This window comes from Mus musculus, chromosome 2, assembly GCF_000001635.26.
Source record: "Mus musculus strain C57BL/6J chromosome 2, GRCm38.p6 C57BL/6J".
NCBI classification, from domain to species: Eukaryota; Metazoa; Chordata; class Mammalia; order Rodentia; family Muridae; genus Mus; species Mus musculus.
The window spans coordinates 18,667,235-18,694,010 of NC_000068.7; the positions used below are offsets into that span (position 1 = coordinate 18,667,235).

Consider the following 26,776-nt stretch of genomic DNA (forward strand, 5'->3'; position numbering starts at 1 on the left):
TGACCAAAATTCCAATTTCTGAGGCCAGAGAAAATATAGTTAGAATCAGTTCTAAATCTAGAAGTAAAGAGGGACACTTGTTTCAGATAGTCCCCTACTGTTGTTAAGAAGTCGAACATCTGGAAACTGGCTTCTTAACATGGCAACTGATGACCCAACTGGTCCACCTGGGATGTCACCATGTTGCCCTGCTGGAACCAGTACAGCTAGGGAAATCTTGAACTGAACATGGGGAAAAGAAAAGAAGCAACCTCTTTGTTTTCCTCCTGGTAAAGGACAAGGCTTTTCTTATCAAGGATAAGGATGCTACACCTTCGCCCTTGCTTTTAATTTCTTTCTCTTCCTAAAAATATCCTAACAATGTAACGGACAGACTGTACACGTGAGGAATGTGATACATCTGTCAGCATGAACTTGTTTCCACATGTCTGAGCTGCATTTTTACCCTCTTCCAGCTGAACCATGGGTCATTCAAACTGACACCAAATCAATGCCATTGGATGAAGGTGGGATCTTTATAATTCAGAGGGGAGAGAGAGAGAGAGAGAGAGAGAGAGAGAGAGAGAGAGAGATCTATTGAAGACTTATCTTCATTGTCTAAGTTGTCTATTTAATCTATTTAATAGAATTTGCTAGATGATCGACCATCTCCTGACCATCATGCCGTCACAGCTGTTCACTGGTGAGGGAGATTAAAAACACAATGTTGTTTCAAGGGTAAACTTCCTTTTAACAATCTAGGTTTTTTAAAATATAAGTTGCAGTCATGTAAGCCACTTGATGAATTTGAAGACACATTAGTGTTTTCTCTTTGTGCCCAAGTTCCAAGAACCAGGATCCAGCCCATTCTTTTCTCACTGTATTCTTTTCTTCCTAGTTTCCTCACCTTTACATTGAAGTCTGTCTTCATCTTTTGACAAATGACAGTTGTTCATTCGCATTTCTTTCTCATAAAACATTTCCTCAGTCCTCTCTCATAACTTTGGCACATGTGACTTAGATATTCCCATCTCTCTTAACTACTTTGCTGCAAAGCAAATGCCTGGACACGTTCATTTTGATGTTACCCTGAAGCCAGCCCTAAAGGAAGGAAATTAGTTACTAATATGCAAGGAATTTGTCTAAAGGATGTTGCTTATTTTCTAGACTGTTTAGTTATGAAGACTTGAAAATTGAAAATAAGTAACTTGCAGTTGCTCCTGGTGGCCAGGTGCCTTAAATCTCAGCAGAGGCAGGCAGATCTCTGTGAGTTCGAGGCCAGCCTAGTCTACAAAGTAAGTCCAGGACAGCCAGGTCTGTTATACAGAGAAACAAACAAACAAACAAACATAACTTGATGTTCATGCATGTCCCTTTAATTTCAGTCATCTTGTTCTTACTTTAGCAGCTAACACAAGCATGGCAAGACACCAGTGATGGTAGCGCTCACAATTCACTTCAGACATGCCAAAGGTTTCTTGTCACTATCTCAACTATAGAATTCTCTATTTACAAAGTTTTAACTAAAGTAGTATGTTTCCTCCAGGACAGGTCTTGAGATGTTTCCTTTAAAAGAAAAAGAAAAACAACTTCTCAGCAGCATGATAATTTGGCCTTTTTGAATCTTGGATCTAAACTATTTAATTTTCCTCTTTGTTCAATTATGAAGTTTTTATACTTTATATGTATTCATTTAAAAGGAGAAAATGGTATGAAATGTCAAAAGATCTATTTAAATGAAAATGGATCCACTGAGTATTAATTTCAATATCTCAAATTAAATTTCAAGAAGAAAACCCAAAGTGCTTATGCAGAACATAAAGATGACTTTCCTGAGGTTTCAGAGGATATTTTATGACGGCTTTCACGTCCTGGTCTCTGTGGGCTCTCAGGTCTCACTTGCCCTCCCATCCCAACCCTGACTCCACAGAAATGAATTTGCATTTGGTTCTCAAATTCACACATACAGACTAAGCTAGACTACACTGAGAAAATTGTTATATACATCTAAAGAATTATTGTAGCAGTGAACATTTTAGAAGTTGAGACTTCCTTTTATATTTAACTCAGAAAAAAACAAAAACAAAAACAAAGCTTTACTGTCTCCTTTTAACATCCAGATCACTGGAACTCTATCGTCCTGAGTGTGCGAACCTGACCATTCAAATCCCTAGTCTTAACTGTGCCTTACCAAGTTGGACACCTAATAAAAATAAATGCATATGGATAGGACCTATAAACTTTATTGAAATGCTTTTGACCTAAACTCTCCAAAGGTCATGTAGAACTTGGTTAAATATTCCTTCCAACTGTCCAGTTGTGGTAAAGGTGATTTTAAAAAATGTTATTTTCTTTTGCAAATTTTCCAAGAGCTTATTATAATTATCAAAGAAATCATATTGGGAGTAATAAGCAAAATGGATCCTTTTGTACGGGTAGTTTTTAGCTATTTGTTGCTGTCTTCTCTATCCCTAGGAGATGAACAGGTTGTTTGATGGGGAAGAATCAAACAGATCCTCTACTATGCTCTTCAAACTTCTAGATAGCTCCTAGGTATTTGTGCATATTTGTTTTGATTTCCTGCCCACAGATGTCCAATGGACTCTTTAAAGAAATACTTCTCTCAGCTTGCTTTGCATGAAAGCAAAAAGTACTTGTTCACCTAAAAATGGTTTTTTAATTCATAAATCTAACACAATACAGCAATAAGGCCATTGGGGAAGGCTGACCACAGGGATCATATTAAAGTCCTGGCCAGTTGTCATTGTAATGACAATACAGTAGCCAACATTAAGGTGTTAAAACAAACAGCCTGTTCAAAGGATGAAGTGCTCTCAGAAACTCTAAAACATTGTTTAAAGGGATACTTTTAGGTTCTTGAAATAACTTCTAGGTTCTTAAAAAGTAAAACGAACTCATCAGTACCTGATACTTCACTATTTGTAACAATAAAGGCAAGGCACATTATTCACATGAAGATGCTTGAATATTGTTACTTTCAGCTCCTCAAGCTGTTCTTTTAAAATGTCCTTTGCGGTCATATACAGTCTATTGGCTTTGAGTCTGCAAAAAACTGTAAAGTTGAATGGAAGTTTCAAGACTGGTTTCAGCCATGGAAGCAAAACGGTCTAAGTACTTCCTTGCCCACTTTCAGAATGTATTCAGTTTTTCTAACAATATAAAATGTGTGGATTTTATGACTGTGGCCAAGGAAGTCTACAGCATGTCTTTTAATAATCATGTTTCTATATTTTGCAAGGGCTTGTCAAAGGCACATATGTTCATTAAATGAAATATTCACCAAAGGGAATAAAGGAAAATTTACCTATTGTAAGAAAATCTAATTTTTAGCATGGAAAAACACCATGGTTTAAATTTTGTGGGGAGAGCTGGAAATGTAGCCATTACTTAGGCCTATCACAGGAATATATTTGGACAGAAAAGACAAGTGCCCTGTAAATACTGACACATGGGCATGCTTGATGTGGGGGCTATGAGGGGAACTGAGCATTGCAAATTGCCTAGATTTATGCCCACAAGCTCCCTACCATTTGTTCACTCTTCTCTTTTTAAACAGCTTTACAAAGCCCATGCTCACACATTTATCTTTTCATTTCTTGATAGTAAACTATGATCAGAGCTACCAACTCAAATTCTGAGTGGTAACACTCAGTGATCATAAAATATATAACAAAGAGAATGTTTCAGTGTTGTTAATATTAACATATACACTGTTCTTTCCTGTAAAATATTCCCTGGGCAAATCAAGTATCTTGAATTTTTTCAACTGTCTTTGGGGGGTGGGGAGGGTTAAAAAAGAAGCAGAGAAGTAGGGGTGGGGGAAAGAGAGCATAATTAATAGGTATTTGTTCCATGAAAACCCTTGGGAGACTTCTAAGCCTTTCAGGCTGGTGAGTTCTCACCTAGAGAGGGGACTGCACGTGCTTTTGAAAGCTTGGCTGAGCAGCGCTATTCAACTTGTTAGACGCTCAAGCATTCCAATTGTGCCTGTTACTATGAAGTGGGGTACTGTCCAATGTGACAACGTGCAACATGACACTCAGACATGCTGACTTTATTCATTAATAACAACCATTCCCCCACAAATAAGCATCTAAATTAGGAAAAACAAAAGTGTTTCAAGTTGAAACTGTCGTTGCTCTGGGAGAGTAAAAGACAATTCTTGCTCTACGGCCCTTTTCTTCATTCTTTCAAAACTGGATTTTTTTTTTAAGCTTTCAAATTCTTTTAATTAAAAAAAATGCCTAATGTGTCTTACTTACTTTGGGGTTTTCTTAACAAAGAACTATTCTTGTCCTCCTAAACCAACCTCGTATTAAAAAAAAAAAAAAAGAAAAGAAAGAAAGAAAAAGAAAAGGAGAAAGTTAAACTTTATACAGGATTTGTCTTTGAAGTTATGAGTCGCTAAAGAAGTAATTCATTTATACTAAAGATCTTGCCATTCCTAACCGTACTTTAGATGAGTATCTCGTATTTATTTACGAAGACTCTATTGAGTAATTAAAGCCACGGACGTAGTGAGTTTAGGAGCACAGAATTTATATGACAGAGTGCTTTCGAAAGGTATTTATTCGCAGTAGCATATAAAATTTTTTAATAATCCTGTCAAATATGTTCATGAATAATTTATTAATCTCCCAATTGTTAACTACCGGGCGTGCACACACCCGCCTGTGTCCTGCACATCACGCAGAAATCTACTGCCATGTTCCTGAAGTGACAAAGACAAGGTAAAACTGGTATATTTAAGATGTCCTCAGCCTCACAAAAGGGCAGCGCTGCGGGTCAGGCTGGCGAGTTAACACACGCACTCAGTCTCCCGTTGTCCCGAAGCCCAGCTTCTGGCCACACTCGCGGCGGCGGGGTTCCCGCGCCTCCCTGCACCAGGCCCAGTGGGGACAGAGCTGGTGCGGTCCCAGGTGAGCGCCAAGCGGGACCAATGGGCGTCCGCGCTCGCCGCGGCCGAGGCCAGCGCCTCCCAGACCGTGCGAGAGGCCGGCGCGTCCCGCCCGAGGCCCGCAGGGCGGCTGAGACGAGAGGCCCAGCCGCCGCCCGAGCTTCACCCGAACCCTCCCGAACCTCCCCGAGGCGTCGCCCGAACCTCTCCGAACCGTCCCGAGCCGTCGCCGAACCTCCCCGAGCCGCCCCGCCGCGGGTGCGCGCGCCCGATCAGCTGGGCGCGCGCCCCGAGTCACGTGGTGTGCGTGTCGAAGGTCACGGCGCGCTCACAATGGAGCTCTCGGAGTCTGTGCAAAGAGGCATCCAGACGCTGGCGGATCCCGGTTCCTTTGACTCCAACGCCTTCGCGCTTCTCCTCCGGGCGGCTTTCCAGAGCCTGCTGGACGCCCGGGCGGACGAGGCCGCGCTAGGTAAGCGGCTCTCCCGCCGCCGCGGCCTGGGCGGAGGGGCGCCCGGCAGAGCCGCCAGCCCGGCGCCTTGGGCACAGCTCCGGCCCGGGCAAGTCCCCGGTTTTCGCCCAGCCCGACTGTGGGGACCCGAGCGGGCCCTGAGCGCCGCTGTGCCCCCGCAGGGCACCTACACGGGGCCAGCTCTACGCTCCTGGCCTGGTTTCCCTGCCAGACTGTTTCTTTGTTCCTTTGTAAAGCCGTGTTCAAGTCTAGTTTGTGGCCTAAATGTGTGGGGGTTTTCAGCCTCCTCGGAGGCTGCAGCTGTTTTGACACTTGGACTTCAACTGGGGAGGTCCTGTGATTCAGCCTCCCCCAGCTGGGCTGGAGGGGGTTGAAAAGGCAGTTTCCGAAGCAATGGCTGGGTCAGACAGCACTGACATTTTCCAACCTACAGAACACCTCCGGATTCTCTGATCACTCCAGCACGGGCGTTCAGAGTGTTAAGCCCAGGTTATTCGTCCAGAACCCTCAAGTAGGGCGCCTAATGTTTTGTTCTGCAGCGGCTACCAGGAAGAGAGACTATTTAAAATGTCTGGTCGCAGACTGCAATTGTCATAATGGATTAAGAGCGTACTTTAAGACAAATCACTTCTAGATAATTCCCTCAAATCTATCAACACATTCCAGAACTCCTTGGGTCTCCACACCCCCCCCCCCCGTTTCATACTAGATACTTGGACAACAAGTATGAAAGTGGAAGCTGTTCTTAAAGCCCCCCCCCCCCCCCAATTAACCACTACCTGGTTTATCTCGAAGCTGTGTGTGTGTGTGTGAGAGAGAGAGAGAGAGCGAGGAGAGGTGGGGGGACTTGAAGATATTAATGGGATTTTGATATTTCTGTTGTGCATGCTAATGTATGCCCTCCTATCAAGCTTCTTTGATGTATTTATGTTCATGGAGTCAATTGCTCTAAAATGTCTTTTGAAAGTTGTTCATTTTGAAATTTACTGTGTAAACTACCTTCAGTTTCTCCTTTGCTTTCAGTCCATCCAGCAACCACTGCCCCCCCTTTCTTTGAGGTATTTAAAAAAAAAATACTAAGACGAAATAAAAGAAGGTAATTGAAAAGAGAGTGACAGCAGATTATTGATGTATTCTCTTTATTGTTTTGCAGTTAACCTTGTTCATCTCATCCATTTACAATTGAATTTTTGTTATATTTTCTAAAGAGGAAGTTTTACCAAAACCAAATATTCCTCTTAGGAACAGGGGCCTAAAGGATTTGTAATCATTAGCAATTAATTTATTTTAGATCACCCATACTTGAAACAGATCGACCCAGTGGTTTTAAAGCATTGTCATGCAGCAGCTGCAACTTGCATCCTGGAGGCAGGAAAGCACCAAGTTGACAAGTCTACTCTAAGGTACAGACTTTATCTAATGCCCGCTTACTTTGAAGTGGTATCTTTGTCATTGTAATTTCAGTTTTTAAAGATAGAGACTAAACCTTGCTTTATTTCCCCCCCCTCCTGCCCCCTTCAGCACTTATTTAGAAGACTGTAAATTTGACCGAGAGCGAATAGAACTGTTTTGCACCGAGTATCAGGTTACTTACTTTAAACTTTTAAATTAACAATTAGTACCCACCCCCTTTTTTCCTGCTGTTTGCAAAACTGTGTTTTCTTTCTCCTTCCCCAGAACAATAAGAATTCTCTAGAAACCCTACTGGGAAGGTAGGTACTGTGTTAGGTGTCAAGCTGCGGAGCTTTTCCCTTGTGGGTAAGGAATGGAGTGTGCTGATGGGAAACAAAACTGAGCCAAAAAAATTGGGATCCTGACCCAAAATAAAGGGCCAAAGGGCAAGTGGAATAATTGAAGTTAAGCTAATGTTTTTTTCAAGATAGAGCCTGACATAATCTTAGTAGGTGTGCTTTCACTCTTTTGAACTTGAAGATGAGGTTCAACAGTCTTTAAGTTCAGAGTGGAATGAAACGAGTTAAGAAGAGAAAGACACCATTGAGAAAATCCTGAAAGTTTTTCTGTAGATACTACAAAATTATCATTGTCTTTCAGTATAGGCAGATCTCTCCCTCATATAACTGATGTTTCTTGGCGCTTGGAGTACCAGATAAAGGTAAAGATAACAAGCTTTTCTGTAGAGGGAGTTAGAGGAACTTTTTTTTTAAAAAGGTTAGAGTTAAAGACTGATGTTTTGTGTTGTTTTAGACCAACCAACTTCATAAGATGTACCGACCTGGATATTTGGTGACCTTAAATGTAGAGGTATGTATAGATCCTTGTCTAAAAATTATGTGTAATAAAAATTTTCATTTCCTTTATATAAACAAACATTTTTTTCTTCCATAGAACAATGATTCCCAATCCTACCCAGAGATTAATTTTAGTTGCAACATGGAACAGTTACAGGTACAGTATTAGGACCTTTAAATGTTTCTTTCAGTGGGCATTTGAGAACTGTTATGGAGACTTTATAATATTCCCAGCATCAGGTAATGAAGGTTGGTTTAGGTTTTAATGGCAAAGAGAGAATGGAAAGCAGAAATTTAACATAGATTTCACTTTTAAAAGTAACATAGTAACATCCCCAGTAGCCTGCATTTACTGGTGCCCCTAATTGAAAAATAACTTTAAAGTTTGAGTTCAGCACACTTTCTTTCATTCCATCATGCATCTGACTCATAAAACTGAGCAAAAGTAAGAGATTGGAGAATGCCTTTCACAAATTAAACTTCCAAAGTTTTAAGCAGGAGTTTTAAATTACCCTATAAAGGGAAAGTTCACACAAGTTCTTAAAACTGTTAATATTTTCAGTGTAAAACTGAAGAAATTAAAGTCTTCGTTGATTGATGGATATGCTAACGAATTTCTTACCAATTAAATAAAATGAAGATCATTCCTGAAAATTTGAATGAAATTAAATGTTCCAAAGACATCTGTAGTCACTTTAGAGTAAATATTAGCGAAACTTTAAACAGAAAATGTGTGTGAATCATAACCTTCCTTAGAGAAGTTGAGAGATAATTTAGATATTCTCAGCCTGCAAAAATTCTGTTAGAAATTCCCTTTTAACTAGAACTTGAATACCTGATTGGAGGACCAGATCCAGCAGAAGAAGCGCTTCTTTTCCAAAGGGCTTTGCGAGCTGTTGAGCTCCCGTGGACTCCTTAGGTGTTCTTCCTTCCGACTGTGTTCTTGCAGCTGCTTCAGAGTTGCTGCTTCCTCACTTGTATGCCCAAGTTGTGACATGATTGTACATCTTTTAGGACTTGGTGGGGAAACTTAAGGATGCTTCAAAAAGCCTGGAAAGAGCAACTCAGTTGTAATTTGGGGAGGCTGATGACCCCAGGAGCCTAGAGGAAAACCAGACGCGCCTTGTCTCCTGCTGGACCATCGTTCGCGCGAGCTGGATGTCATTTTCAGTGGAAAAAGAGCTAGCACCCTTTTGAAGTGATGCCAACCATCAATTTTGACACTTTTTTTACACATGTGAAATGGTTAAGAGGGAGACTCTTAAGCATCTGGATTTTCAGTATTACTCTTGCGTTCCTTCTATCTTGAGCGTCTTCAAGCCCTATTAAAGTATCGTACCCTGAATAAATACGGTGGTATTCCCACAAGAAGGGCGGCATTCTGTTTGGAGTTTGTGTGTGACTTTGACGACTGAGTGTGCCAAGCACATCTGCCCTGCGTGGGCTCGGACGCCTGCCTTGCCCCAGGTTAAGTGTTTCGGGAAAGGTGTGCGGCCGGGCCGTGCTCGCTGCCCGGCCCGCCCGTTACCTGCGCCCGGCCCGCCCGACCCCGCGAGCGGAGCCAGCCCGGCCGCTGCCCGCGCGCGCCTCTTCCCGGCCGCCAGCGGGCGGGGCGGCCGCTGTTGTTTCCGCGGGCCCGATCCGGCGCAGGTTCGGCAGGGCCGAGCCGGGGCAGCGGCCGGGCGCCCCCGGCGGCGGGCCCCGCGGACGTGTGCGCCAGAAGCAGGAGACATGGTGGGGGGCGGGGCGGCGTGCGGGGCCGAGCGGGCCGCGCCGGGAGAGCGGCGTGTGGCGCTGTGGAGAAATGCCTCCGTCGCGGCCCCGGCGCGCTGCGCGGGGAGGGGAGGGGGCTGGGCGCGCGGCTCGCGGCGCGCTGCGAGGGGAGGGGGCGGCCACGGGCCCGACTACACCGACACTAATTCCCAGGCCGCCCTTAAGGAATGAGGGGAGCACGTGACCCGGCGGGGGGCGGGGGAGGGGGCGGGCGGACTCCGAGCCATTTTGGAGCCGGTGTCAGTTTCCACTCTGCCTTCAGCCGTGCATTTTTTTCCACCCTCCCCTCCCCCTCCTGGTCCTCCCTCCCCTCCCCCGCCACCCGGCCCGCAAGCACACTCGGCGCCCCCCGCCCGCCCGCCAGCCCGCCTCCCCCACGCGAGTCTGAAATCATAATCGTAGTATTAAAGGCAGAGATCGGGAGAGACAATGGGGAGGTTGGCGAGGGAGCCCCGCGCAGGCTTAGCAACACCTCCCGGCCCCGCAGAATAATACGGCTCGGCCCCTCTGCGCGCCCTCCCCCGAGCGCGGCCGGGAGGCGGCGGCTGCGCCGAGGAGGAGGAGAGGCCCCGAGGAGGCGGCGGCGGAGGCCGCGCGGAGGCGGAGGAGGCCGCGCGGGAGGAGGAGGCCGCAGCGCGCGAGCAGGAGGCCGGCGGGGGAGCGGCATGAGCGGAGCGCGGCGGCCGTGGCTGCTCTCGGCCGCGCTCGGTGCCCATTGACAGCGGCGGCGGCGGCTCGCTCCAAGATGGCCGCTTGGCTCGCATTCATTTTATGCTGAACGACTTTTAACTTTCATTGTCTTTTCCGCCCGCTCAGATCGCCTCGCGCCGGCCGCTCTTTCCGGGTACGTAGGAGGCGAGGCGCCGACGGGCCGTGGCCGGGGACTGGTGGGGGTCGGGGCGGCGTGGAGGGGGGGGGGCGGAGGCGCTGACAGCGTGGGCAACCGGCCCGCGCCCCGCGCCCGCGCCCGCGCGCCCGCCGCCTCCCGCGGCGCCGGACGCCCCGCAGCCCGCACCAGCGCCGCCTGACCGCGCTCCAGCCGCTCCGGCCGCCGCCCGCGCCCGGCCGCGCCGCGCCGCCCCACGTTTTAGTTCCCCGCTCCCCCGAGCGCCCCTCGGCACCCTCGCGCCGCACATGGTCCCCGAGAGCGGCACTTGTGTCTCCAGCCTGCGCGGCTCCCGCGGCCGCTGCGCCCTTTGTTGAGAGGTAGACTTTGCTGAAACGGGGACGGGATCCCGAGATCGGGCGCTGCCTGGGTCCAGTGGCTTCCCTCCTCTCCCGAAGAAAGGGCTCTGGAGGTCTTTGAACCTCCAGGGAACGCCCCCATTTTATAGGGATGGGTACTGTGGGGAACAGCGATCCCGACGAGGTGGGTGTTAGGCTGGGGGGAGCCCCGACAAAAATGTTATTAACTTAAGTTGGAGGGACACTTGTGTGAAATTGGATGGCTGGTAAGATGGCGGTTCCCAGTTGTTTCCAAGGTCTTGTGCATTTGTGTTGGAAAGGGTAAAGTTTTCAAGGTGGTATTTGTTGGGAGTCGAGGACAGGGGTTCCATACGTACTTGGGGCGAGCTCTCAAGGAGGTGGGCATTTAAAATTTGAGCTTTGTTTTGGAGTGAAGCCGGTGACTGTACGTTAGCCTTGCTGAGCGCCCTTTCTCTCTCCACTCTCACCCCTCCTTTTTTCTTCTTTTCTCTCGAAGACACTACAACTTTCCCCTTTGCTGTGGGATGAGCTGAGACTTAGGTCCATTGCATTTTATAGATTTTGCTAAATGTCAGAATAGGTCATGAAGTAAGGGGATGGATGCTTCGGAGAAGGAGCACTAACGCGTTGATTGCTTATGTTTACGTAGTCATTTGGACTTGACAGCGCTGGAGCATGATCGTTTCCCCAGAGCTTTACAGTTAATAATTGGAAATAAACAAGGAGAGAGACTTTGATCATTCCCAATTGCAATAAAAGGATTTAGTGGGCTTAGTGGTCACGGTTCAATATCTGAAAGAGAATTGAGCATTAACCCCTTCGCTTTAAAGTAGGCAAAATTCCGGGCATATTTACCCTAATGCAGATGTGTGGTGGCAGTTCAAGCTATTTTTATAGGAACTCCCCCAACCTTTAGGGAGACGTTGTAAAACGTAGTAAAGACTTGATACTAGAGATTGTAAATTGTTGACCACATGAGTAAAACCAAGTTCTGAGACTATGTACATTTGGGTCCTAAGTACACTAGGGAGATAAAGGAGATTTAATCAAGAGGTTGATTTTTCTGTAAAATTATTATTATATGATGTGTTTATAATCTACAGTAAATTGTATTTATTTCCATGTCTTCTATGAAAGGGAAATAATTTACAATAATCTATGAGGGCAAATTATACTCTTGTAATAATATCTTTAAAACTATGTAAAAGATTGTTTATGCATGTGTAGACACTCAAATATAATCACATACAAACTTTTGCAAGGCATGTAAGCATTTGGATATATTTGATGTCCAGTCTACCACTAAGCTCATGAGGGTATGTTAAGTGTTCAAGTAGGCAAAGTTCTCCCCATCAGTCAAGTCGCCCCCAAGTTTACCCACGCTTTCCTTTGAGCAGTGAGCCCCAAGTGGGATTATAGAGATCATTTGCATTTCTTAGGTTGCAGTGATCAAGCTGATTGTTTATCATCAGAGCTTGCTTCTGTTTTCCTTCATATTGACATTACTGTCCTTAGGCCTCCAACTAAAAACTGACAGCTCCAACTGACTAAGCTGTAGCTTGACTATTGAGTATTTTCAGTGTTTTATGCTTGTTGCATTTTTATGATTTATAGGGAGTTTCTATGGTGCAAGAGGTTGTTTCTTAAGTCTGACCAAGCATTCTAGAAAGTCTCCATGAGGTTGTCAGTACTGTCCAATAGGATAAAAGAATGAAGAATTGATATTTGTATCAATAACAAAGTAAGAATTGATTAGCATTATGAATGGTTGTAGGAATAGGGCCAGATTATTTTTATTTGAGGGAGGACAGTTGTGTGAATTCCAATTTAAAGTGAATTTGAGAGACTTTGATCAAGTTCATGTGACTGAAATGTTCAAAGAGAACTAACTAGTGGTCACCTTCTATTGAGGTTTGACTGCTCTTTTGGGTTAGTGTTTGCAATTTTATAATAGAATGTAACATGGAGAGGAGGAGGCAAGATAGAGAGAGCCCTTTGGTGGGAACTTGATGATGTGTGAGTATTGGATATGGTTTCTTTCATATGCAGAGCATCAGCCTCACTCTTTTTAGGAAAGAGCCTGTGGTTTCACAAGAGAGTTGCCTTTAATCACTAAGTATGGTTGAATTTACAGCTTGCTCCTTTTGAGAGTCATAATTTCATTTACTCCTTCTCAGCCTGCTTTCCTTGGATTGATGCTACTTGTTGACAGAATTCCGAACAAGTAATCCGGAGCAGCTCTGATTGAAGTCACTAGTTTCCCCTTCAGTCACTTTCAGAGAGGCTTGGTTTGGGTTTGGACCATCTTTAGTACCCATTCCTGTTAATTGCAGCCATTGGGGCATGCTGGTTGGTAGTTCCCTCTTGTGTATTAAATTTTCCTTAGAATAAATCTCCCAGGTGCATCTTATTGCGAATTATGCAAATTCCTAGATTTTGCTTACAGCAACTTTGGGGCTTAACTTTTGTCAGGTGTAGAAGGTCAGCCTGGGTTTAGATTCTGTGAGGAATAAAAGGGACATCCCACAGCTACATCACCTGAGGTACTTTCTGGTGTGGCATTGCTGACAGGTCTCAACTGTGAGTTTCTAAAATGTATCTGCTGGGATTATCCTTTCATCTTGTGATACTGTATGGGAGTTAGGTGAGAAAAGACATTTGCCCTTCCCCCCATCTTTACTCTGCATTTAGTTTTGGGCATGGGCTGGTCTCATGGCTCTTTGTACCTTGTTACTATACCACCCACAAAAGTAGTTTTTCTTGCCTCTAGCATAGTTTATTCAAATATTCAGTTCAGTATTCAGCCCTTCCAAAAACTTTCCATGGCTCATCCAATCTACTGGAGGACTTATTAGAGAAGGGAGCCTTAGAAGTTCAGTTCAATAAACGTCTCTGCAACTCCAGTCTTGCTGGGCAGGGGCTAAGTGTACAGTTGGCAATTCTCAAAAGATCTCTAAGTAAAATTTCTGACATCGCGATTGATAACAGGACAGTCAGAAAAAGGCAAGATGAGAAAGTAATTCTTCCCTCCCAATGGTCATGAAAGAGATCCGGAGAGTGCCTGGAATGGCCGGTGCACTCTTTTTGGGGTTGGGACTGAGGTGGCGGTCACGCGAGGATCGGCACCCTGCTTCCCTGCCCCGCCCCTCCCCTCCCCTCCCCTCCCCCGCGTCCGCCACCCCGCACGCCCGCAGAGGCTGGGCTCGGCCAGCTCAGCGCAGAGTTGCAGAGGTGGCCGGATGCCAAGTGTAAGTGTAAGTTGCTATGGAAACCCCAACGGAGGCGAGTTCCGAATCCGGAACAAGACCTAGCCCGGGGCACTTCGGGATCCGCCCCTCACATCCCCGCTCGTGTCCGCGGTGCCCAGGCCTCAGCCGAGGCCCACGAGGTGCTTCTTTCCTCCCTACCCAGTCCGGAAATGCCGGGGATGCAGGAGGCTCACTGAGCGCTTTCCCTTTGTGGGGCCTGAGCCCTGCCAGGTTCTGGTTGCTTGAGCCGTCGAAACAAGAATCACGAAGTTTTTGACTAGAGTGCAGGAAATTCCACAGTAAATTCGGAGACTTAGATCAATAGTGGCTACTGAATATCTGTGGCGGCGGCCTCGTGGTAGCCGCAGCAGAGCTGCGTGGTGTCTGCAGAGCTGGAGGACAGCTGAAGAGAGAGAGAGCAGAATCTACTCAGTTCTCAGCCCCAGCCCCCAGCCCTTTTTATCTCGCTCCAGGAATGACCCGAAAGGCCAGAAGTAAATTTAGTTGGATCCTTTTACACCATTTAACAGTGGAGGTTATTCTGATCTCATTAGTAAATTCCTTTTGTGGAAAACGTTTAGAGAATCCAGCTGTCCAGTGTTAAATGAGTTTTATAAACCGCTCAGCATTCAGGGTATACAGTTACTTGGAGTTGTGGAGATAACTCAATTCTCGTTTTTTAATTATAGCCAATACTTTTTTGTGTCTTGCAGGATCTTTTATCAAGCAGAAATGCATCGAACAACCAGAATCAAGATCACTGAGCTAAATCCCCACTTAATGTGTGTCCTGTGTGGAGGGTACTTCATTGATGCCACTACCATAATAGAATGTCTACATTCCTGTAAGTACACAGTGTTCGCCTTCTTGGGTCTGTGCATTTCACAGCTCATCCATTAAAACCAACACCATTTCCACATTCCTTGAAAATGTTAGTTCATAACTGTGAGGTTTACTTTCTTTTATATGTAGTGATTTGTTACAGTTAGGCAGTATGTAGTTTTCAAGTTATTAATCGGTTTCACTTTTCTACTTTGAGAAAACCTAGTCATTTCCCATCCTTGAATTTTCAGTTCTGATACAATTAACCTTTGAACCTTTACTTTCTAAACTCACAAAACCTTTTTATGTTCCTATTTCTAGTCTGTAAAACATGTATTGTACGTTACTTGGAGACCAGCAAGTATTGTCCTATTTGTGATGTCCAGGTTCACAAAACCAGACCACTCCTGAACATAAGGTAGGAAGTGCTGTTGTCCCTGGTGGGAAGTGCTGCTAGCATTCCTGGTTTTGCTTTGCAGGACGTTTATTTCTGATATGTGTGCTTTATAGGGGGTAGAACTTTAATTTCTTGTTATTTTAATTACCCTGTTTAGACAAAGTTTGGTTTTGTTCAAGTATTTAAAAGGTGTCTGTCTTTTAAAACTGAGTTAGTTTCCCTTTTTTGTGCATAACTTTATTGACTTAATAACAGGCAAGAAGAGATTTTTTTCCCCAACATTTCCTTATTCTTTATTCTTGCTAGTGAGAGAATTCTCTGTTACATGAAAGGCCTACCTCTCTTTACTCTTGGATGTGAAGAGTTAATTACTGCAGGGCATCTGCAGGGTGGAGAACGAGGCAGAGCTCTCCTCTCTCCTCACAGGACACTCTTACACTCCACCACAACACCTCATCACTGTGCCTCAACACCAGCATGCCTACCCAAACCTTAGAACAGTTCTAGGTTTGCCATATTAACTGTTTCTTACTTTTTCAGGTCAGATAAAACTCTTCAAGATATTGTATACAAATTAGTCCCAGGGCTTTTCAAAAGTGAGTAAATGGATTCAGTGAAGTTTTTAAAGTGTTGGTTTTACCTATTATAGCAAATTCTACATTTCCCTTCTCACCCATTTCAGATGAGATGAAGAGAAGAAGAGATTTTTATGCAGCTCACCCGTCAGCTGATGGTAAATTTTGGGGGGCAAAAGACATTTTATGTCAGGAAGAAAATTATTTAGTAATTTAAATTATTTTGTTTAAATTCTCCCTTCTATTCTCTTATAGGTAAAATATTCAGTTTCTAAAATTGACTTTCAAACTGTCTTTATAGCTGCCAATGGCTCCAATGAAGACCGAGGAGAAGTTGCAGATGAGGAGAAGAGGATTATAACTGATGATGAGATAATAAGCTTGTCTATTGAGTTCTTTGATCAGAGCAGGTGAGTGCTCCTAGAAAGCTACTGTATGCTAATGTAGTTGCTAGGTACTTTGTATCACTTTGTATTTGTATTTTCTCTCTCTTAGATTGGATCGGAAAGTAAATAAAGAGAAGCCTAAGGAAGAGGTATGTTCTACTTGGGAGTTTAAGTTGTCCTTTAGAATATTAAGGAGTTATATGATATTATTAAATGGCCAAGTTGTGTTAGGAGTTTGTTGAGTTAGTATTTTTAATAGTAAGTTCAAAATGTAACTAGTTGAGAGTTGTTGCATATTGGTGTGACTATTAGTATCTTTTTATCATATTTAGGCCATTCAGACTTTTTTGTTTTACCTGAAAGTTAGGAATTGGAAGAAAATTACTTTTGTAAATGTGCTTCTAGGTGAATGATAAAAGGTACTTACGATGCCCAGCAGCAATGACTGTGATGCACTTGAGAAAGTTTCTCAGGAGTAAAATGGACATACCCAATACTTTCCAGGTACCTACCTCATGCATTTTGTGCAGATTTTCAAATTTAAATGTTTTTTTTTTTTCATTCTGGACCTTAAGAAATTTTAAATTTGGTAGCAAAGTTTAAGATACCTCTTAAAATGGTTGGTGAAGATGCTTTTTAATCGTTTTGGGTTAGATCTTGACGACAGAAACATACATATTTATCTTTGTTCTTTTGCCACTGAATACTTGAAATATATTTCAATAGATTGACGTCATGTATGAAGAGGAACCTTTAAAGGATTACTACACGCTAATGGACATTGCCTACATTTATACCTGGAGAAGAGTAAGTAGCTCGTTACCTGGAGGCTATGTTGGCCCAGTACATATAAAGAATTGAGTGGTTTTTCTTTTTCTTTTTAATGTTGTAGAATGGCCCACTACCTTTGAAATACAGAGTTCGGCCAACTTGCAAAAGAATGAAGATGAGTCACCAGAGGGATGGACTGACGAATGCTGGAGAGCTGGAAAGTGACTCTGGGAGTGACAAGGCCAACAGCCCAGCCGGAGGTGTTCCCTCCACCTCTTCCTGTTTGCCCAGTCCCAGCACTCCAGTGCAGTCTCCTCACCCACAGTTCCCTCACATTTCCAGTACCATGAATGGAACCAGCAACAGCCCCAGTGCTAACCACCAATCTTCCTTTGCCAGTAGACCTCGAAAATCATCACTAAATGGGTCATCAGCAACTTCATCTGGTTAGGACTGTTAAGGAAAAGATTTTTCAACCCCCTGATTTAGTTACCTTCATTCATTACAGCTTTATAGATGCTTAATACATGTGACTGTCGTCCAGTTTGCTTCCTTTTGTAGTGACTTTAAATTTGGCCATAAATGATGGACTAGATGTGATACTTCATATGGATGTTAAGTGGAAAGATTGATTCTTTCTCTAAAGAATTGGATTCTGAGAAGGATTCTGTGTTAGGAAAGATGTGAAATGATTTCTGTGACCACTGTTTGGATCTGGAAATGTTCTACAGTGGGTAGACATTGGGCCATAGTTTGTTAATCTCAATTAATGCCTACATTACATTCTCTTTGATTGTTCTTGTTATTATGCTGTTCTGTGAACCTGTAGAAAACAAGTGCTTTTTATCTTGAAATTCAGCAAATGGAAAGAATAAGCATAGAATACTGCATTCTGTGCAGCCACGTCACTGTGAATAACAATTTCTTGCATATTTAGCCATTTTAATTCCTGTTTGATTTTTACTTCTCTGTTGCTACACAAAATGATCAAAGGAAACTTGTTTTACAATCTGTATGCCTAAAAAGCGGGTACTACCGTTTATTTTACTGACTTGTTGAAATGATTCACTTTTGTAAGAATCAGATGGCATTATGCTTGTTGTACAATGCCATATTGGTATATGACATAACAGGAAACAGTATTGTATGATATATTTATAAATACTATGAAAATATTGTGTTTCATGCATTCAAAAACAGTTGTAAACTTCTCCAAATGGGTTCGACCTTTGCGGATATCACAGTGCACCCAATGCTGAGGCTTACCACCAGCACAGAATTTGTTTTAATGTTGATAACCAGTTTCAAATTCTTTTCCACTTAGAAGCAAATGGCAGATCTTCATAGTTCTGGCTTTTCTCCAATAAGACTTTCAAAATTAATATTGCAGTAAAGAAAAATTTTAACCAAGGCAAATATAGTGTTTAATTTTCCATTGGTTAAAATAGAATTAATGTTTTTAAATTCTGTTTATCAGTGGAATTCTAAAATAGATTTTAAAGTCAACCAGCTAATTGCTGAAGTAAAGCATTTTATCTACAATTTTATTTTAGTGTATGTGGCACAAGTGTAATTTCAAATTTAAGAGTTGTTTTCATAGTTAAAGGAATCTGCCTTCACTGTAACGTCTGGAAACAGAAACAATTTGTTATGATTTCTACAGGGATTTTTAATAGAGCAAACATGTTGAATTTAAAATATGAATGACCCCTCCAAGTCTCAGTTTTGCTTTGGTCGAACTTAGCGTGTGTTTATCAGCCATCAGTTATTTGTGAGGATGTTAATTCCGTATGAATATTGTTTCATGTTTGTATGGGAAACTGTAGCTAAGCATTTCATTGTCTGCAGTCTGCAGAAGAAGCACAATTGTATTGCTTTGTCTTGCTTGTAGCCATTAAATCATTACTTTTACACACATTGCTGTTAACTTCTGCTTTCTTTAAAGATTTAGTAAATGATGTTTTATGAAGCCACAAGATACATATATTTTTATTTTGACCTAAATTTGTACAGTCCCATTGTGTGTGTGTCATTTCTAATTATAGATGTAAAATTAAATTTCATTTTTAATTGGAAAATTCAATAAAAAGATATTCATTTAGAAAATACTATGCTCTTTAATTAAAATTTTGCTATGAAAAGCACAGTGTGCAGAAGTTTTGGGAACCCTGTAGTGGATTGTAAGAGCTAAAACCTAAGGAAAATACTTTGTTGTCTTCAAATGATGTTGTTAGTAAATGCTTTGTTGTATATTGCTCGAAAGCCCAATGAAAGAAGTATCTGCTTATTTACAATCTTTGAAGCAAAAGTTACCAATGTTTGCCAATTTTGGTGAATTTAACTCATTTTTCTAGACTTTTCTCGAGGTTTTCATGGTGTTACCTAAGACAAAAGACATCTCACCCTCTATGATGGACTTACTTCTGAGAGTGCGTTTGAGGCACTTATGGCTTACTAAGCAGTGTGTCACCATACTTGAAAACACTTCCATTTATTGTATCTGGGATGAGGCTTTTTACCCTTACTCAATTTGAAAATTGCTTAAGCTTAAATGATATTTCAGTCAAAATTTGTCTTTTAATAAAACAACAGAAAGATGCATCGTGGTTTGCTTCTTAAATGACGAGTCATTGCTGCTCTTACCGTTAAGATTTAAAACCTTTCCCAACTTTTTAAAATCTTCACCTTAAGAAAGCCCCAATGGAATCTCCTTTGTAATTTACCACATTAGGGTACGTGAAAAGTTGGCTTTAAAGTTTGACTTTCACTCCTAAAGGTATTCTAGCATCCTAGAATACAAAGATAATAACCAAGTAGTCTACAGAAAATGCCTAAATTGATCTCACAGATACTAGTTTAAAAGTAGAAAGAGAAATGGGGCCCACTGCTGTTGTGTAAATAGTGATCTATCTTGCTTTACACATGCATAATACTTTACAAGTACTTGCACCTCCTAAATTGCCGGCCGTTAATTGCCCTGAGTAGAAAGGGGTTGCCCTTCAGTTGACTTAACTAGTTAAGCACATTGCCTCATTTCCATATGCGCATGTTCAGATGTTAGGGTCTCTGGAAGTAAAGTACAACAGAAGCAAAGCTTTCCTTCATCTTTTCCTGTTTTCCCAAGCGTTGGAATTAAGCTCCTGGTGACTTCTTTCATTGCACTGTACTCGTTGTGTGGGCCCATCAAGAACAAATTCTCTTCTGAAACCTTTAAATGCCCACAGGAAATACTCCTTGCAAAGGTCAGCAAGAAGGGAAGACACCGTCTTGTCTGTGTGGTTTATGACACAGGTTTAGGGGGAATAGGATTCACCTGGCCTGTGGCACCAGGGACCCAGTCAACACCCCCAAGAAGTTGTTTTCGCTTTGTGTTCAAAAGATTTAAGACACTTTTCCTCCCCTTGCTCCAGGAATGACAGAATGACAGAAGTTCTTATAGTGCTTACATGAGAGAGACTGAAACAACAAAAGGCCGTAGTCAAATTGTACTTAAACTAGCTTTCCATCATGTTAGAACCCTTCTCAAAAAGTGCATATCCCTTAATACACCCAATGAAGTGGAACTTGGACCCCCTGCTCTAATTTACAGCTCTTAGATATATAGCACTTAAGGAAGTTATCTTCTTGTATAAACAGGTGGTTGTTTCCAAAATCTGTCGTCCCCCCCCCATCCCGACATCTGCAATAGTGGCACCCCCACCCCCAATCCCTTGTTTCCAAGTGTGACCAAGGATTTATGTAAGGAAGAGAAACAAGTTATCACACATTCCAGCCTCCAGTAAGCCTGGTGAGAAACAGTCCGGAGGAGTCCTTGAACCAGAGAATCACACAGCAAATCGCAAGATCACCCATCTTTGATTATGAAAGTCTCTGAAAAATGTTTACACAGTCGAGTGTTTCCTGCTTCCGCAGTTAATTTTTAAAACTTTTTTTTTCTTTTGGTTCCTAAAACGGATTTCCTTTATTTGCATCAGTTTCTTTTTCTTAGTGTGTAATTTCTGGAGGTATTTGTCACACGAAGAACTTCACTAAAACTGCCTTCACCAAGACAGAAATCATCTATCACTCCAGGATCCTTATGGGATTTCTGAAAACGTTCAAAGTGGAAAGCTCATCTTGGCATCTCATTTAGCCTCTTGAATAAATAGTAAAACACCCAATAAAAACTTATGAATTAAAATCCCTTCTCTCTGACCCTTGCCAAAAAAAAAAACAAAACAAAACAAAACAAACAAACAAAAAAACAACCAACAATCTACTTCCAGAGATTATCAGAAGAACTTTTTTAAAAAGCTGCTCTTCCCTTGGTTACCTACATGTCAATAAAAAACATCCCTGGTTGGTATTAACTTGGGGCCATGATGAAACCCAAACTACGAGCTCCAACTCTGTTCTAAATCAGGTAGAAGCCAAGCTGACAGGAGTGACTTGACTTAGAAGGCTATGGATCTTGGTATGGGGGAAACACGTCGAAAATTGGGACTAGCAACAGAGATTGCTGCAGTGTTTCTTCCGAAGGACCCAGAAACCGGGGGAGATATTCCAATAAAAGAAAGTAGTAGCGGAAAATAAAGCCAGGGACCAGAATGATTGTCACACCTGTCTCCTCCACCCCCCCCCCCCCCCACCAAAAAAAAAAAAGTCTCCAGTTAAAGGATGGAGGGGAGCGGGATGACTGTGGAAGCAGCTTCGCTTGGACGGCAGCGCCGCGTTCCACGTCAGGGGGAAGGTTTGAGGTAGTGTCCCTCTGTCCGTCTGAGCTCTAGCTCTCCCCGCACGCACGAGAGAGCGAGCGCAGGCCGCGAGGACCCGGGAGGCCATTTTGCGCGTGCGCCGCTCATCTCGCACCGCCCCCAGCTCGGCGGACGCGGCTCCCGCCAAATTTGAATGCGAGCTCGTCAGGCCGGGCCGGGCTCCCGAGGCCGACGGACCCTGCGGGCTTGCGGAACCGGAGCTCCGGGGGATGGGCGGCCAGAGCCGCGGGGCTGCAGCCTCGAAACGCGACCTTCTCTCTGAAGCCGTCCACGTCCAAGGGCCGCGCGGCCGTTAGGGCGCGGACCGGAGTCCCGCGTGGACCCCTTTACCCCGAGGCTGCAAGACAGTCACCCCTTTGTCCCCTCCTCTCTGCACGCTTTAGTTGCAAAGCCACTTCCCCTTCACCAAGGTGGTGTCTTTGGAGCTTGGAGTCCCGTTGTTGTTGGACGGATTTGAAGCAAAGTTACTAACAGACTGGAAGCTGCCCAGGTCCCCCGCAGGTGACCAGGACCAGGAGTATGGCGTGCTCACTTTGAGCGTGTCCATCTCCTGGGTGGACGCCCTGATGGTGGAGCGGGCGAGGACGACACAGGCGGGGCACCTCGGGCTCTGGGAGAAGGGTCATCCAAGGGGACACCCAATCTCTACGTAGGTCGTGGAGCCGGCGAGAGGGGCGCACGGATGCGAGGGCGCACGGGCGCAAGCGCTTCTCTGATCCGGGAGAAGCGAAAGTGGCCTGCCGGCAGGCAAGGCAAACAAACCGATCCGCTAATCAGTGCAGCAGGCTGCAGAAACCGCCATTTGGGGACGGATTTCGGCGAGTCTGTAGCACGCTGTGTGGGAAGTCATAACTGACTCGCCCAAGAACACCCCCACACACCCCAACACACACCATTTTAGCGAGTAAAAGTTCTCCCCCTGGCTTTCCTCTTCTGGGGCCTGGGAGGGACCTTTCCTCGGACCTTTGTACCCAGGGGCCGGTGTGACAGAGAATGGAGCCCAGCTGTCCTCTGCCCACTACTGAAGGTCTTATTTCACTGTTGCTGAGGAGCATGTCTAGGTTCCCGCCCGTGATCCCCACCCCAGTCTCCCACCTCACACCTCCGAGATGTGAGCGGGGGAACTGGGAACCTAAACTGTGGGGAGAGAAGCCACACGGCCAGTGGCGGCCCGCGGGGGACGCAGGACTTTGCGTCCAGCGGCCGATCCCCCTCCCACCACCCACCCCCCCCCATGGAGGCGTCGCAGGGTCGAGACCCCGGAGCAAGAGTAGGCCACCGGGAGGAGAACAAAGGGCGACTCCTCAGCCACTCTGAGCACGGTGGGCTGCGGGCCGGGGGCAGCACCCTGCTCAAGGCGCGAACACCCGGGACGGGCGCGATCCGTTGGCGTTCCCGGTGCCGAGGGGCTGCAGTCCCGGCTGCCATGTTGCTTTCACGGAGGGCGCCGGGATTTTTTGACGCTTGCGAGGCCGCGCCGCTGCTGAGCGCAGAGGCCTCCGGCTCCTCGCCGAGCACAGCTGCGGCAACGGGGGCGGAGGGCCTCTGGGAGCTGGCGTGGGCGACCGTCCTGTGGGGGGCCGGGACTGAGCGCCCTCCGCGCCGAAGCCGCTTTCCTCGCCACCTTCCTCCCGAGGCTGCAGGCTGCGCTCGGCGGAGGCTCGGTTGCCAGTAGCAACCACACGACGGCGATTCTCCCGCCCCGGCCACAGCCGCGGGGAAATCTTCGGGATTGAGCTTCTGTATCTGGGGGTGGCCTGCGGTGACAGCTCTCTTCCAGACCCTGGCCCTCACCCTCCAGTACCCTAGGCTGGGCTCAAAAGCCAGAGTCTCGGGCTTAGCCCTGCCCCCATGGCAAACAAAAGGGGCAGCTGCCAGCACACACTGCGCCGTAGGCAGAACCCACACTTTCTTGGAGTTGCGGGCGTTTTCCTGAGCACAAGGCATAGGTTCCCTCTTCTCCAATTTAAGTCAAAAATCCCCTTTCAAAAGCCAGTAAATTGGAACAAGGATGGGGCCAAATAATGCGACACCAAAATGATCAATACCTTTCTAACAAAACTGACATGGTACTTTCTCTTGGTAAGAGGTGGCTTTCCTTAGAGGCATACATACACCTACAGTTTTCCTTCTTTGTGTATCACAAATCTTTAATTGCGTGCACTGACTCAAATACTGCAAGCAGGTTCTTGGTTCTTCTTATTTATTAAATGGATAGAGCACCTCACCTCCACGCGATTTTATTTGATGAACCATAGCAGCTTTTAATCAGTGAAGACTCAGGGGTTGCATAAAGTTTCGCTCCCCTGCCCTACGTGTGCGTGCGTGCTTGCATATGTGTTTGTGTGTTTCTAGGACGCTAACTTTTCAAAACAAAAATCTTAGTGTTTCACACCGGTATTACTGAGGAAAGATCTTTAAAGTATGCTGCTAAATATTTTTATTTAACTACAATCGTGTAATACACATTGCCAAATTTCTTTGGGTCTTAATACTTGCCCTGGACTTAAGTAGCTATTACATTTAGCTGCGTGGTTTTGTGGATTTAAATTTCACCTAAGTTGCAAATGATGTGACTAAGTTCAGAATTCCTGGGCGACAAGCACCTGTCTCATTAACCTTTGTATGCTCAGGAATCCATTTTATAACAACAAATATTGGTCAGATTTCCAGAGGAAATCAACTATCTTTAGTAGAAAGCAAAAACTTAGTATTAATGAGCACAATCTTGAATATATTTAATAGACTCGCTGAAAAAGTCAGCGTCTTTCTCAGTTAAAGGCATTATCCAGATACACTCATCTACACATATTTTAACTTAATTATATTTCAAACATTGTGGGTTGTATTTTAAAACACCTGACCAACGTTTCAGGATTCTGAGATACCCTGTACACAGGAATTTGTAACATTGCTCATTTCTCACTCAAAGTCTAAATATTTGCTTAAATGTCCATTAATAGGATTTTTAAAATTTGGTTTCATACTTTCATACTTTCTCACCAACTGTCTCTAGTTTTATGAGAATGCTCAAAAGGCTAGATCTTCTAAGACATGACACTTTGACCTATGCAATAAAAGTTAAGGTATAATAAATTACAATGTCTTATTCATATATGATGGTAAACTCAATATATTCCAAAATGACTCACAGGCAGAGAAAGTGTTCACATTCAAGCCTTCCAAATGCCAAGTTCTTTAAGATAGTGTACTTCAAAAAAAAAAAAAAAAAAAAAAAGAAAGTCAGCCCTCCTTGGTTCCTACAGGCAACCTAAAGCTGTGTTTTGCCCAACCACTCCAGTCACACCTTAAACATAGGGAGGCAAGGCTGTAGTGAAAAGTTCTGCCCCCTTTCAAGAAAGGAAAGTGCCAACTTGAGGTTGTTTTCCTTTTCCTCACAACTGGGTCTTGGGAGAATTGAAGGATGAGATCAAAGTGCATTCATATTCATGTGAATCATCACTTTGGATCTGAATAATGCTGGGTTTTACTGTTGTGTTTACACTGAACCCTAGCACTATTGCTTTTGAGGCTGCACTCTTACTGCTGTGCAACTTCTCTGAGACTCAAACACCAAACAGTTAGGACTGATAAGCCATGCCACTTCCATACAGCATGCACAAAGGACTCTCAAAAAAGTGGAGCAAGTGCAATTCTATAGACTCTCGCCATTCACATTTTGACTCCTTTCCAGCCTTCCCAATTAAAAACAAAAATAACAAACAAACAAACAAAACCCTCCTATGCTCAGCAGGTTCACTTCCCAGAGGTTCAGGGTTTCATCTTAATGGGAAGATACAATGACACAACCTTTAACTGTTCAGAAATCAGACACATTAGTGTTATCAGTAATTAGTTCATGGGAGTGATTTTAGCTCTGAACATGATTCATTACAATTTGTTCCCCAGTGTAACTGAAGAACTGAAAAGTCAGTGCAAACTTTAGAAAATGTGCTTACCAGCTGTTTCTATATGTGTCATGACAGTTTTCTTAAAGGATCTTCACTGGGGGTTTCCTCAAACTCATCATTTTTTCCAGAGGAGAAAGAGGCTATCAGAGTCGGTGGGATCTGCTTAGTTTACCAAATGATCATTTCTGATCAAAGAATTCATTTATTAGCATGCCTCCACTTCAGAGAACACATTTTAGCCCATCACAATAGAGTAGCCTTTTCCTGGATATTTGGAGGGATCTTTAATCTAGGCTTAGGAAAATGTATTTTATGCAATTTAATATAGCACATATAGGCTTTCTAAACTTAATGGTGTACACTAGAGCAATCCAAGCTCACTCTGTTATCTTGGTTTGCAATGGTTCTGGGAATACCCTTTCCCAGAAAGAGAACTAATGCTGGCCACTTGGCACTCTTCCTAAGTTTCTGCCCCCATATTTGCATTTTACACATCACTTAAAAAAACAAAACAAAACAAACAAACAAAAAAACCCAATGGTTTTTACAAGTTGCTCTCCACTCTGGACATCAAATGTCCTTGGTATGACCAAGATTTCATCGGCTGCTTCTATTTGGGATGTGTCTATAAAAATACTGAGATTATTTGGAAACTTTCAAGAACTGTAGCTTTGCTTTATAAATAAAACGATAAGCAATTCCACATTGTTTCACCAGGAAAGCAAGGTTTGAAGAATAGAAAGCATTCCCTTGCAATTGTCTTCTTTATGACTACATTTTTTTCCTCATCACTGGGAAAGGTAATCATACTTTCTTCATATGAATGATCTTTTGAGTTGCTTATTTGAGAATAACACAAATGACGTTTATTATTCACTGTAAAGTTAAAAATGGGTTAATAGTGGAATAGAAAGTAATTCAGTTTAGAATATTTGCACTACTTCTGAAACAATAATTAATGACAGTGTATGTTCTTTGTAGGGATGAGATGTGCTATAGGGTCCTCGGATTCACTCTACATTTCAGCGGATTTCACTGACCATTTCTGTTAGAGGAACTAGACCTGCAGAACTGATAAACAAGAGATGCTATTTTTACTTCAAAGGTTTCAGAAACCTCGCAAACCCTTTCTGTACGTTTGCAGTGACTTTCAGGAGTCAGCTCACACAAACAATCAGTTTCTGAAATAATCAGTGTTCATTTTGGCTTGAGACTAGTCTGAGAAAGAACCGCAAAAGTAAAAAAAAAAAAAAAAAAAATTGGAACCTCGCACATGCGCATTGAGGTGCAGCTGCACCGTCACCCTTCTCCTCCT

The 26,776-nt window shown here is 43.9% G+C and overlaps 3 protein-coding genes and 1 long non-coding RNA gene across 6 annotated transcripts; 2 read left to right on the top strand and 2 right to left on the bottom strand.

Moving 5' to 3' along the window:
* Positions 1-1,339: 1,339 nt before the first annotated feature.
* Gm33355 lies at positions 1,340-5,170 on the bottom strand. Its single transcript, XR_374026.2, has 2 exons — positions 5,102-5,170; positions 1,340-1,545 (listed from the first exon to the last, which is right to left on the bottom strand). It is a non-coding gene; the product is annotated as a predicted gene, 33355 (long non-coding RNA).
* Positions 5,171-5,200: 30 nt separating this feature from the next.
* On the top strand, positions 5,201-8,997 carry Commd3 (COMM domain containing 3). The gene is made up of 8 exons (NM_147778.4): positions 5,201-5,369; positions 6,661-6,772; positions 6,891-6,954; positions 7,047-7,081; positions 7,422-7,482; positions 7,575-7,631; positions 7,716-7,775; positions 8,633-8,997. The coding sequence occupies exons 1-8, from the start codon at positions 5,231-5,233 to the stop codon at positions 8,690-8,692; spliced, it is 588 nt and encodes a 195-aa protein (NP_680087.1). The 5' UTR covers positions 5,201-5,230; the 3' UTR covers positions 8,693-8,997.
* Positions 8,998-9,783: 786 nt separating this feature from the next.
* Positions 9,784-19,395, top strand: Bmi1 (Bmi1 polycomb ring finger oncogene). Of its 3 annotated transcripts, none has more exons than NM_007552.4 (10): positions 9,784-10,235; positions 14,559-14,689; positions 14,989-15,085; positions 15,605-15,660; positions 15,747-15,797; positions 15,941-16,049; positions 16,135-16,174; positions 16,431-16,529; positions 16,752-16,832; positions 16,918-19,395. In NM_007552.4, the coding sequence occupies exons 2-10, from the start codon at positions 14,578-14,580 to the stop codon at positions 17,245-17,247; spliced, it is 975 nt and encodes a 324-aa protein (NP_031578.2). In that variant the 5' UTR covers positions 9,784-10,235; positions 14,559-14,577; the 3' UTR covers positions 17,248-19,395. The 3 variants fall into 3 exon arrangements, with proteins under 3 accessions (NP_031578.2, XP_006497374.1, XP_006497375.1); XM_006497311.3 differs by lacking the exon at positions 9,784-10,235 and adding an exon at positions 10,375-10,597; XM_006497312.4 differs by lacking the exon at positions 9,784-10,235 and adding an exon at positions 10,651-13,985.
* An 872-nt stretch (positions 19,396-20,267) lies between these two features.
* Gm46725 (predicted gene, 46725) lies at positions 20,268-23,497 on the bottom strand. The gene has a single exon (XM_017319362.1). It carries the CDS (start codon positions 23,495-23,497, stop codon positions 22,586-22,588), a length of 912 nt encoding a protein of 303 aa, XP_017174851.1. The 3' UTR covers positions 20,268-22,585.
* Between the last annotated feature and the right edge of the window lie 3,279 nt (positions 23,498-26,776).

Coding starts and splice junctions, on each gene's coding strand:
- Commd3 (NM_147778.4), top strand. CDS start 5,231: ATGGAGCTCTCGGAGTCTGTGCAAAGAGGCATCCAGACGCTGGCGGAT. Junction 6,773..6,890: donor GTTGACAAGTCTACTCTAAG/GTACAGACTTTA, acceptor TGCCCCCTTCAG/CACTTATTTAGAAGACTGTA. Junction 6,955..7,046: donor TGTTTTGCACCGAGTATCAG/GTTACTTACTTT, acceptor CTCCTTCCCCAG/AACAATAAGAATTCTCTAGA.
- Bmi1 (NM_007552.4), top strand. CDS start 14,578: ATGCATCGAACAACCAGAATCAAGATCACTGAGCTAAATCCCCACTTA. Junction 14,690..14,988: donor AATAGAATGTCTACATTCCT/GTAAGTACACAG, acceptor TCCTATTTCTAG/TCTGTAAAACATGTATTGTA. Junction 16,175..16,430: donor AAGAGAAGCCTAAGGAAGAG/GTATGTTCTACT, acceptor ATGTGCTTCTAG/GTGAATGATAAAAGGTACTT.
- Gm46725 (XM_017319362.1), bottom strand. CDS start 23,497: ATGCCTTGTGCTCAGGAAAACGCCCGCAACTCCAAGAAAGTGTGGGTT.